The sequence below is a fragment of the Periplaneta americana genome, chromosome 11 (genome assembly GCF_040183065.1).
Source record: "Periplaneta americana isolate PAMFEO1 chromosome 11, P.americana_PAMFEO1_priV1, whole genome shotgun sequence".
In the NCBI taxonomy this organism is placed as follows: Eukaryota; Metazoa; Arthropoda; class Insecta; order Blattodea; family Blattidae; genus Periplaneta; species Periplaneta americana.
The window spans coordinates 177,229,682-177,242,682 of NC_091127.1; the positions used below are offsets into that span (position 1 = coordinate 177,229,682).

The following is a 13,001-nucleotide window of genomic DNA, read 5'->3' on the forward strand; positions in this document are numbered from 1 at the left end:
TCGTTTTTGGACTTTCTCCTAACATATTCACGTCATCCGCATAGACAAGCAGCTGATGTAACCCGTTGAATTCCAAACCCTCTCTGTTATCCTGGACTTTCCTAATGGCATACTCTAGAGCAAAGTTAAAAAGCAAAGGTGATAGTGCATCTCCTTGCTTTAGCCCACAGTGAATTGGAAACGCATATCTCAAAACCTTATTCCTTTGCTGTGGTAGTTCCAGAGAATCAGTCCCATTCCGAGGCTTATTTAAAGGTTTCGTAACAAGCTGAATCTACTTTACAGAAAACATGAACCAGAAAGTAATAATTACCACTATGCCCGCCTTGAAGGAAATGCCATGCAAATCACTTCTACTTGAGTACTTCTGGTCTTTAACACGATGTGTAATTCCTCGGGTCGAATCCCAGTATCCCGCTGGAGTCACAATCAGGCGATCAATCTTGTAGGCGTCGAAGAGAGCAACGCGACCCTGGTGTAAATTAGGAGTGGCCCATGTGACGTCACTATCGAAGTTGTAATCTGGATGCGTACTGTCGAATGCATGGGTTTGACTCCAGACAAGCCACTGGTAATCAGAGCGCAGATAACTTGTTGTAGATTTCTATGAAACAAATAAATCGACTGAGAATATGTTTGTCAGACAGCATAATGCCAGAAGGGCGTATCAGTGTGTTTTGTGTCATAGACATATTGTTAATAGAGCCAATAAAATGTATGTTTGAGAATTGCAGTGTATATGAGAAAGAAAAAAAATATTGCCTACCTTCCTATGTAGGGTTTTTGGAGCGTATATTAAATTTGTTCTCTTTTAAAGGAAATACTTTCTTTTTAAAATCATACCAATTATCAAGTGATAATAATAATAATAATAATAATAATAATAATAATAAATGTATTATTTTATTCTGATGGCGTTAAGGCCGTCAGACCTTCTCTTCCACGTCGCCAGTGCTATGACTGATAACGGCAGTTTGTAGTTAATTGCAAGTGAATAAATAATGTTTCTAGGCAATTTCTCTAGCTTATTAAGGCAAGTTACTCACAGTAGAGGGTTTCTGTTATTGACTCACCTCCGCAAATGCCTGCTTGCTGGTATCACAGTCATATTCGAGGAATATTCCCAGTTTGAAGTGATTTTCTGATAAATAGCCAGCGACTCCCACATGCTTCTTCAGAACCAACCAGAAATTTCTCAACATCAACGTCTTCACAAATCGTAGTGTATCTAAATATTGAGGATAATTGTAGTTTTATAAATTCTGGAAGTTAATATGGCTTACCACATACAACTGTATACATTTGTCATTGGAGAAAAATATGGCGATATCTACTGGTAAATTAAAAATTAAACAAAAAGAAAAACATCCACAAGTATAGAAACTATAAACTCGAAGAAACAATAATAATAATAATAATAATAATAATAATAATAATAATAATAATAATAATAATAATGGCTTTATTAACCTGGCAGAGTTAAGGACGTAAGGCCTTCTCTTATACTCAACCAGGATTAAAACTTGCTTACACAGTTGAACATACAACTGAATCGGAATTAAGTAATTACATACTGATACAATTAAGATACATAATGAGATCAAAAGAAGTTGTTACATAAAAATTTACCTCACAAAATAAAAATAAACATAGTGAAATACATATTAATGTAGTTAGAATCAAATACGAATCACATAAAAACAGAAGCCGATAATTCAATAAAAAAAATGTGCACAGTAAAAATAAAAATAACACATTAGTATACATATTAGTATTAGATTACAATTAAGTAGGATTTACATAATTAAACCAGAAACCGACAATTGAATAAAATGTATACAAAAAATAGATTAATAATAAAAAAAACAACACAGTGGGATACATATTGGTGTTAGGTGATAAATAAACACGATTTACATGATTACACAATAAAAATAAGAAAAAAGTACAGTGGAACACATTCCATTAAATATTTGCAACGCGTTAGGTCTGGCAACTCATCATAAGACATTTTTCTAATTTACATTTAAAGGAAATTAAAGTTCGGCAGCCCTTGACTTCAGGCGGCAGAGAATTCCAGTGACGAGAAGTAGCAACAGTGAAAGATGAAGAATAAAGAGATGATGTGTGCAGTGGTATTTCTAGCGTGTTATCATATTGTGACCGAGTATTTAAGTTCATTCCATTCCGTACATGCATTTTACGGTGAATAAAAGTTTTAATTTCTTGTATAAAATGTTGCTTAATTTCGATATTATTTCTGTCAACAAAACATAAATTCGATCTTATTTCACATTTTAAAATGCTAACTCTTGTCGTAGCCTGCTATATATTCCTACAAAGGCTAGAGGTCTGTATAATCAAAGTGATCTTGTACATTTTAACAATACTAACAGTTTTGTGTCGACTCTTAACATGTGCAGAGATCTGTGTACTAGTCTGCCGACTCATAGACACCACAGAACTTCCAGGCTGTTTCTACTATTATATTTAAAAATAAAGTCACTCGAGCTCCGGTTTGAATGTTACATTCAAAGTTCTGCATTGAAATATGGTTTGAATATTAAATTCAAAATTTCATACTTACTATCAAGCTTTGGACACATTAAATTAAAATTTAGTGAAAAATTAAAAATTTATCTTGGAAACACTAATTTCCAATAAATCCATGCTCAAATCCAAACTCCTTTCTAGATTATCAAAATTAAGATGCTATAAAACAATAATTATACCAAATCTCCTCTATTGCTGCGAAACTTGAATATTAACAAAAAAAAAACAAAAAACAAAACAAAAACAACAAAATCCCTTTTTACTTTTGAGAACAAAATCTTGAGGAAGATTTTTGGTCCCATTCAAGAAAATAATACATGGAGAATTTTGAACAACAGAGAACTAAGGGATATTTATAAAGATCCGGACATAATAGCCTTAATAAAAAGTCGAAGACTACGTTGGCTTGGACACGTTATACGGCGTGATGAAGACTCTGTTCTACGTAAAGCTTTTGACTATTCTCCAAGATGTACGAGACCTCTTGGTGGACCTCGTCTCCGTTGGCAGGACCAAGTATATGATAATCTTTGTACAATGGGAGGACGACAAGAAGATGCAGAGAACAGAGACGAATGACGATATATCGTGAATGAGGCTAAAAACCTCTTAGGTTTTAAAATGTCCTAAATTGAATTTAATTTAATTGAAAATCCATGTATGCGTAGGCTATACACAAAGTTTTGCGAGTTTAAACTTACCATATTTTGACCTGGAAGACTTGAAACATAAAATGTTTGCTTTTATCAGCTGAAAACGCATATTTCCCGATTCCGTGGTTTACGAAAGATATTCCTTTGAAGCGTTAGATATACGCAAATTAAGTATGAAATGGAAGTGGAATTTAAAAGCACACGATTAGATCAACTCTCTACCATCACTCTAACTTGAAATGGTGTGGAGCTCATGGCTTTCCTCCTTACACCTTCAGTAACTTTCATACTTAAGGGGAGAGGATGGTATTTTTTTTTTAACTTTTTTTCCTATTTGATGTAAAATATTAATATTTTGTATGTAGAGCTCATACCTGTAGCAACTCACCCAAATATAAATATTTTGAAAAAAATTATTTGGGGGCCTGAATTTGAGAAAATGTACCCAATACAGGATTGTACTAAAACCGATATATCTAAACAGTTTTCTGCAATGTATTTGCGAAAGGATGTTCTAAAAACTGCCTGTAACAGAATTTTGATATTAGTCCCTATGTTTGTAAAATAAACAATTAAAATTTAATAACAATTTTCTGATTTCCTTTCTTGCAAACCAACGGACATATTTTTAAAATGAAATCAATTAACTTCTGTTACAGAGAAACGTTTCCTAATAGTCTAAAGAATATATGTTCTAAATTTCATGCATGTATCTTTAATAGTTCAGAAATTATATCCATTTTTGTCTGGCAATGTAGCAAAGAAAGTGAAGTTATTGGAAACCGATAAAAGGGGGCATGTGATTTATAAATCCATAGCGCAGAAAGTTTAAAAATGACGTCTCAACATCCGATAAGGGCACAAATACCCACAAAATGTTATGCAATGCCTTTCACACATATCAAAGAGTATTTTAAAGAAAAAAAATGTTTTTTGAAAATTTAATTTACCGGAAACAACAATAAAAGTGGGCGAACAATTTAAAAACCCGTGACGCAGGAAGTTTAAAAATGGCGACTCAACATCCGATAAGGGTACAAATACCCACAAAATGTTATGCAATGCCTTTCACACATATCAAAGAGTATTTTAAAGAAAAAAGTGTTTTTTGAAAATTTAATTTACCGGAAACAACAATAAAAGTGGGCGAACAATTTAAAAATCCGTAACGCAGGAAGTTTAAAAATGGCGACTCAACATCCGATAAGGGCACAAATACCCACAAAATGTTATGCTATGCATTCCACACATATCACAGAGTATTTTAAAGAAAAAAATGTTTTTTGGAAATTTAATTTACCGGAAACAACAATAAAAGTGGGCAACAATTTAAAAATTCATAACGCAGGAAGTTTAAAAATGGCGACTCAACATCCGATAAGGGCACAAATACCCACAAAATGTTATGCTATGCATTCCACGCATTTCACAGAGTGTTTTAAAGAATTTTTTTTTTGAAAATTTACTCATTTTTCACCAAAAAATAACATCCTGTCCCCTTATACAAGAGAAAAATAGGGATTGAAAGTACTATGAAAGAACAACAGGTAAAACAAAAAGAAACCTTGTAAGAAATCAAGATTTTAGAGACTAGTATAAAATTCGGTAAATAAATATGTGGGTAGCTATGAAAAATAAATGAAATGCTCATATCACAAGAGCAAAGAGCGTAAAATGCAAAAAAAAAAAAAAAAAAAAAAAAAAAAAGCACACGAGAACGTTAAAACATCGAGGACCTCAAAAAAATAAAAGGTGGAGAGACTGTAAGCTTAACATGTTATTGTCGGACCATCGGATCTGTGCCCCCATAAGATATGCGAACCGAATCCTAATTCCTACTCAGCCTCGGTAATTCATTTCTCTCCCTGCATTCCTATTTCTCTCTTTTCTATCTCTCTCCCTTTCTGTCTCCCACTACTCACAATTTTGGCCTTTTTGCGGGACAGTTTATTTGCACTTGCAGTCCAGTGTTGTCAATTCAACATGAATACTGTAGCAAGGAGTGGCGAAAGAAATATTATTAAGCAAGTACGTAATAGCGTTTTGCGATGAAGAGAAACAAACAGGTCAATATCTCTTACCTATAAATAAGGCAACAAAAAGAGCAGCTGCGATCACTGGTGAGGCTTATTTTATTCCAATTGACTACGTATTGAAACTACTTACTTAACTAATACTAATACAATATGTTATGTAATTTATATAGGCAGGTCATAGCGCCTAATAAAGAAAATGAGGAGAGAGGGAGTCTGTGCAGGAGATGAAAAGCTAGAATCACCAGCGAAGAACAGACCAAGGGAACTTTTAATTCTTGTAGATGATGTGAACCGATGTAGGCTATATTTTAAGAAGAAAGAAGAATTTTATACCGCGCAGAAAGAAGTTCCAATTGAAGAAATTACTGAAGGTTGCGAGAGAAGCAATAATTTCCAAGGTTGGAGAGAAACGCTACGGAAAGTGATTCGAGACATGGGATTTAGGTTTAAAAATTGTAGAAATACAAGATGTATTTTGATTGAAGGAAATGATATTGTAGCATGGAGGACCAGTTATTTATGATACCGTTTGACGGAAGTTTGGCAACATCCCTATTCGGCAAGGTTCGTGGCCTGCTGTTGGACGTGGTGGGAGGAAAGCGGGTGGAATGGAGTGAGTACAGGCGTTAACTTTTTCAAGAACGACGACAGCGCTGAAGGGGCACAGATCCGATGGTCCGACAATATAACCTAATTTTAAATATTAAGCTGATTTGTGAAATGTAAAATGAAGTAAGAAGCTCTCTGCCTGTCGCTTCTAAATGTATTCAGTTATGAGCCATGCTTACCTGTCGCAGGACAAGCCTGGATTGTAATGGCGTGAATCCCATGCCACGAGAAGAAGTCTCCGATGAATCTTGTCTTCCACGATGCTTGTTCGAAGCATTGCGTTGTGGCCAGCGACAGTAGTGAAAGGCACAGTGCGATTCTTTGGTGTCTTGTAATATTCATCTTCACTTGATCACTTCTGTTGACCTGCACGGAACGAACATGTTCTGGTCACATCCTTGCGGCTATGTACAAAGATATCTGACCTAGAATTTTCTGATCGTGTAAGGCCCATAACACACTTGAAGAGTTTTCGCTAGCGAGAAATGTGTTGCGAGAAAGAGGCGAAGAGCCTTCCTCCACACACTTGGCGAGTTCTCGCTATCACAGATCACACCTCGCTATGATCATCTATGCACTGCCTTCATGCAGAAAGCATTTTTCTAATATTATAGTGATCACTCGTTGGGGGAAATATTATAGGTTATGTATTTACATATATTGTCGTACTTAAATATATAACCTGTAAGTACAAATTACGTACGAACGCTATGTTGAATCTGAGTATTCAGATGGTGAGGAAATGGAGTTACGTTAACATATTTTGTTAATGAAAAGAAAAAGTAGGCGTGAAATTAAAGCCAGACATATCTGAAAATGACATTGTAACTTACGAAAATAAGGGCGAGTTTTGGACACTGGTTTCGATTTGAATGATGATAGGTTTAGGCGTTATTTCAGGTTGAATGGACCACAGTTTTTTGCCATTCATGATATGATAGAGGATTCTTTGCTATGTTCTGATTAAAATTATGTAAACTATTAAGACATATAGATACATTATTTCAAATGTTTAATTAATACTATTAAATCTCATGAAAATAAAATATAGCCCTATTTATTTTCAGATAATCTGATATTTGTCTCCAGATTTCTTCTTTAAGTTTCGTGTTTTTATAGTTTTCATCCCGTGTATCATAAATAGGCCTACGGGTGACATCGTACAAGTTCGATAAGTTTCTAACTGCAATTATCAGCAATCTTTACTCATTTTCAAATAAAATCAATACAACTTATCACCACCTGTAATATATATTTTTCTACATTCAATCGTCATAAAGAGTATGAATGTCAAACATCTTTGATAAATGTGTCAAGAAAATTCGCTGAGCTACCGATTCCAGCGAGAAACTCGCGCGAGGTTTTCGCCTAGAACGAGAATCTCTTCCAGAGTGTGGACGTCCATTTGAATCCATGTTATCAATCTTTGAATTTTCTCCCAACATATTTCTCGCTAGCGAAAACTCTTCAAGTGTGTTACGGGCCTAACGAAGGGCAAACCTGGAGTAGTGATGACTCGAACAACCTTAAATGATTTTGAACAGTGGGTTGAGAGTGACTTTTTCAGGAAAATGTGAGTTTAAACAATGAAGTTACGTCTGGACATAAAGATGACTGCATAATTAATACAACAGTTCACGTGCCAAAGTGAGGTGGCTTTTGGCGCGTACTTAACAAGCAGTACTGCTAATGTACCACATTTTAAAATTGCATGCAATATTTGTAAATGCTACCATCGTCCTGGACAGTGGCTGTTTTCACGAAAAAGCCTTTGGACTATGGTTGTTTTATCAGAACTACTGAAGATTTTCACCCCTATAACATAGGACTGTGGTGTTTTTTTTTTTTTTCACGAACAACTAATTCAATAGATGGCCGCTAAAGTACGCTTACCACATGCTTAATATCTCAAATTTGTATTTTTTGGACTATGGTGATAATGATAATAATAATAATAATAATGATAATAATAACAATAATAATAATAATAATTTATTTATTTAATCTGACAGGATTAAGGCCATAAGGCCTTCTCTTTTATCCTACCAGATAGCACATATAAATACAAAAAAGAAATACAAACACTGATGAAAATAATACAAATTAAGTTACAGCCTTATAGAGGGTCAACAGAGTCAAAAGAACGCTATAGAGCTCTCAACGAGCTGATACAAGAGAAAAAAAAGAAACACAGAGATAGCAATGGTGATAGTGATAACATAATAATAATAATTGTGATACCATAATAATAATAATAATAATAATAATAATAATAATAATAATCATCATCATCATCATCATCAATAGCTATCAGGATTTAGGCCCTTTGGCCTGTTCCGTCTCAGGTGAAAAGCTGGTCTCTCCATCGCTTCTTCGGGCGTCCACGATCTCGGTATCCAAGGGGTCTGCAATTTAATAATCTCCTGGGTAGTCTATCATTTGGCATCCGTAGAACATGCTCATGCCAGTTGCTCCGATACTTGTGGATTGTCTCTGTAATGGCTGCGATGTTTAGTTCTTGTCGGATGTCTTCATTATATTTATGGTCATAGAGAGTGTAGCCTGCTAGCGGTCTTAGTAATCTCATCTCAGCTGCTTCTATTCTTTTCAGTTGACTAGTTGTTAGAGTCCAAGTTTCTGATCCATATAGCAAAGTTGGAATGGCCATTGTTTTGTAGAATTTCAAAATTGTGTCTTGCCGGACCTTCTTAAACAGTGTATTTCTAATTGATAATAATAATAATAATAATAATAATAATAATAATAATAACAATAAATACATTACATATTAATTGTCAATTTTACAACAGCATAATTACAATATTTACTCTATGTCATGGGTTAAGCCGAAGTTGCGCAACCTGACAGGTATTCAACAAGCAATTCCACGAACTAGAATGTGATTTTTTAATTTAAATTTGAATTTTGATATTGTCCGACAGTCTCTGACATGGTCAGGGAGAGAGTTCCAGAGGCGTAGAATAGATATGCTGAAAGATGATGAGTAGAAGGATGTTCTGTGCAGAGGAATAGAGAGAAGGTACATGTTCCGGGTTCGAGGTAGTGAAAGGTAAACAAAATGAGATGCTAGGTAAGAGGGTGTGGAGGTGTGGATGATTTTAAATAGTAATAAGAGAGAGTTGAAGAATCTTCTTTCTTTAAGTGGACTCCAAGACAACAATTCTAGTGACGGTGTTACATGATCGAATTTTCTAATATTACAAACGAAACGAACGCAGATATTGTGAACACGCTGTAGTCTATGGGCAAGATCAGTATGGTTCTTTTTTAAAAAACCTTCCATAATATTCCTAAACATTTAGGTATTTGTTGTGACTTACCATTTTCTTTGTTACAGTTTGTAAATATGCACAAAATATTCGTTTCGTTTTTAAGTATACAAACGGAATAGAGATGGTTTGGACATGCAGTGCAGACTCTTCGTACCCCGCTCTGTGCGGAGGCGGCTTCTCAACGCCACTGCAGCACGTTCTGTCGCTATCACTCGCAGTCCCCAATGTTATGTGCCCATTATTCATCCGGGTCGCGGCAGTCTTACTTAACTTCACTCTCGAGTATTGATACGTATGCAGATAGCACAAATTGAACGTTGAAGCCTTTATTGATTCCAATATGTTGTTTGCATTGCACACACCGTTCGTCCTGACAGCACAAATATTGTCTTTTGGCAAAGGAATGGTTGAAATGCGCAATCAAGGGTTGTCCACGGAATATTTCGCTATCTGTTTTGGCAAATGGTAAAAGGTCACAGTATCAGGTATTAAAACATGGCTCAATTTTGGGACCTTTATTGTTTATTATTTATGTTAATGATCTTCCCGACTATATTCGGGATGGATGTTCTGAGTCTTTCATGTTTGCTGATGATTTAGCAGTTAATACTATTCATAAAAATTATGACTTATTGTCTATGGAACTTGCTGATGTATCAAGTAGGGTTGTTGATTGGTGCAGTGCGAATAACCTTATGATTAATTCTAACAAAACTGTTAAATTAAACTTTGGTATTAATCGTCTTACTACTGTTAGTAATACTGCTGTTAGGTTTCTGGGCATCTTTCTTGAGCCTAGAATGGGATGGAAAACTCATGTTGCTAAGAAATTAAGTAAAGGCCTATATATGTTAAGGTTGTTAAGGAATAATTTACCTAACAAGGTATTGTTTACAATATTTCATAGCCATATACAAAGTCGTTTAAATTATGGTATTATTCTTTGGGGTCACCATACTTCTGCTCAAGCTCTTTTCATATTACAAAAAAAAGCTTTAAGATTAATTTATGGAGTACCAAATACGACTTATTGTAAACCTCTTTTTATAAGGTCACAAATCTTGACATTGCCGTCTATATATGTATTGGCCTGTCTTCTTTACATTCGGAATAACATTAATAATTACATAGCATGTACTTCTGTCATAAATATTCTACAAGAAATAATACAAATTTATATATTGACAAATGTAAATACAGTATTACTCAAAATAGTTTTCTACTCTTTGCTTTCAAATTATTTAATAGTGTACCTGTTGATATAAGGAATCTTCCATTCCGAGTGTTTAGGACACGAATTAGGACTATATTATTGGCAAATCCATTGTATGATGTCGATGAGTTTTTTTAATATTCATGTATCTTAATTTGTATCCATTGTATGATATCATGTATTTTAAATTGTATATGACGATGCCATACATGTTCCACATGTTTTTGCAAAATAAACTATCCATCTATCCATCTAATATTAGGTCTGCGTGCCATGTGTACTAGTACTTACAACAGATCATATTTCCACAGTATGCATATGTGTATGTATGTGCGTATATGTGTATATATACATCTGTATTTATGTGTATGTTTGTATGTATGTATGTATACATATATATTTATTTGTATGTCTGTATGTATTTATGTATGTATACATCTGTATTTATGTGTATGTATGTATACATCTGTATTTATGTGTATGTATGTATGTATTTATGTATGTATACATCTGTATTTATGTGTATGTCTGTATGTATTTATGTATGTATACATCTGTATTTATGTGTATGTATGTATTTATGTATGTATACATCTGTATTTATATGTGTATGTATTTATGTATGTATACATCTGTATTTATGTGTATGTATGTATGTATGTATGTATGTATTTATGTATGTATGTATGTATGTATGTATACATCTTTATTTATGTGTATGTATGTATACATCTGTATTTAAGTGTATGTCTGTATGTATTTATGTATATATGTATACGTCTGTATTTATGCGTATGTATGTATGTATGTATGTATGTATGTATGTTTGTATTATGTATGTATACATCTGTATTTATGTGTATGTCTGTATGTATTTATGTAGGTATGTATGTATGTATACATCTGTATTTATGAGTATGTATGTATACATCTGTTTTTATGTCTATGTCTGTATACATTTGTATTTATGCGTATGTATGTATGTATGTATGTATGTATGTATGTATGTATGTATGTATGTATACATCTGTTTTTATGTGTATGTCTGTATACATCTGTATTTATGCGTATGTATGTATGTATACATCTGTATTTATGAGTATGTATGTATACATCTGTTTTTATGTCTATGTCTGTATACATCTGTATTTATGCGTATGTATGTATGTATACATCTGTTTTTATGTGTATGTCTGTATACATCTGTATTTATGCGTATGTATGTATGTATACATCTGTATTTATGCGTATGTATGTATACATCTGTATTTATGTGTATGTCTGTATACATCTGTATTTATGCGTATGTATGTATACATCTGTATTTATGCGTATGTATGTATGTATGTATATTGTGTATGTGTGTATATATTAATGGTGTTTATTTAGAAATAAAAATCAGTAGTTGATACCACGTCGTTAAATAACTAAGTAAAAAATTTACAAATAAATCGTCTATTATCAATTCACGCGAGTTATAAAATCGACAAATAACTCAAACTACAGTGTTATGAAGTTGCAAATATAACTTAATACGGTAGTGGTGGTGGTGGTGGTGGTGGTGGTGGTGGTGGTGGTGGTGGTGGCAGGAGCATTTTACTTAACGATTCTTTATACTGCACACGAGATTAGGGGTAGAAATTGAATAAGGGCGTGAAATTGGCAACAAATTTTGCCTGAGGAACAGGGTTCTCTAAAATCTTATAAATATACGACACAGGCCTTCCAGTTTTACTTATCTCGATGGAACCCATTCTAAGAATTTTAAGCGTTCTAATATCCATCGTCCTCGGCCTGATTCGAACCCAAGAACTTCGGAGCCAGCAGCTAGCGTGACAACCGCTCGAGCTCCAAGGACAACAGATGCAACGGAAACGTGGAAACGGCACGGACTGAGAAGTGACATCACACTTTATGTTGCTTGCGAAAGAAAATATAGGGCTAAATACCGACAAAGTCCGTATGATCCTATGAGACAGGTGATGAGTTCTGAAAATAGATGAATACTTTTGATTTAATAACAATATTAGTGCTCAAGAGATTCCTCCTGGACGCATGACTGAAGTTGGTAGGACAGCTGCGATATTAAAGGCGCCACTTAGCAGTAAGAAAATAAAGCGCATGCGCTATACATTCAGTACTTACTTACAAATAACTTTTAGAGAACCCGGAGGTTCATTGCCGCCCTCATATAAGGAAGCCCGCTATCGATCCCTATCCTGAGCAAAATTAATCCAGTCTCTACTATGATATCCCACCTCTCTCAAATCCATTTTAATATTATCCTCCCACCTATGTCTCGGCCTACCCAAAGATCTTTTTCCCCTCCGACTTCCCAACTAACACTCTATATGCACTTCTGGATTCGCCCATACGTGCTACATGCCCTGCCCATCTCAAACGTCTGGATTTAATGTTCCTAATTATGTCAGGTGAAGAATACAATGCGTGCAGTTCTGCGTTGTGTAACTTTCTCCATTCTCCTGTAACTTCATCCCTCTAAGACCCAAATATTTTCGTAAGCACTTTATTCTCGAACACCCTTGCTATACACTACACTACTGTATATATATATCATTATATTTATCTATTACTTTAAATATTCAGTATTTAAATTTAAATAATATGTTAAAGCTCTATTACC

General features: G+C 34.3%; 2 protein-coding genes across 4 annotated transcripts in view; one reads left to right on the plus strand and one right to left on the minus strand.

The window, feature by feature from the left end:
* The window catches only part of LOC138708578 (ionotropic receptor 75a-like), a 28,896-nt gene extending 27,694 nt beyond the window's left edge, over positions 1-1,202 (minus strand). Inside the window, exons 1-2 of the mRNA XM_069838696.1 lie at positions 1,074-1,202; positions 314-604 (exon numbers count right to left, since the gene is read on the minus strand). Of these exons, the coding sequence (XP_069694797.1) occupies positions 314-604; positions 1,074-1,202 (420 nt within the window). The remainder of the gene's footprint in view (positions 1-313; positions 605-1,073) is intronic.
* LOC138709638 (facilitated trehalose transporter Tret1-2 homolog) overlaps positions 1-13,001 on the plus strand; it is a 614,214-nt gene that overhangs the window by 498,772 nt on the left and 102,441 nt on the right. The window lies entirely within an intron of this gene.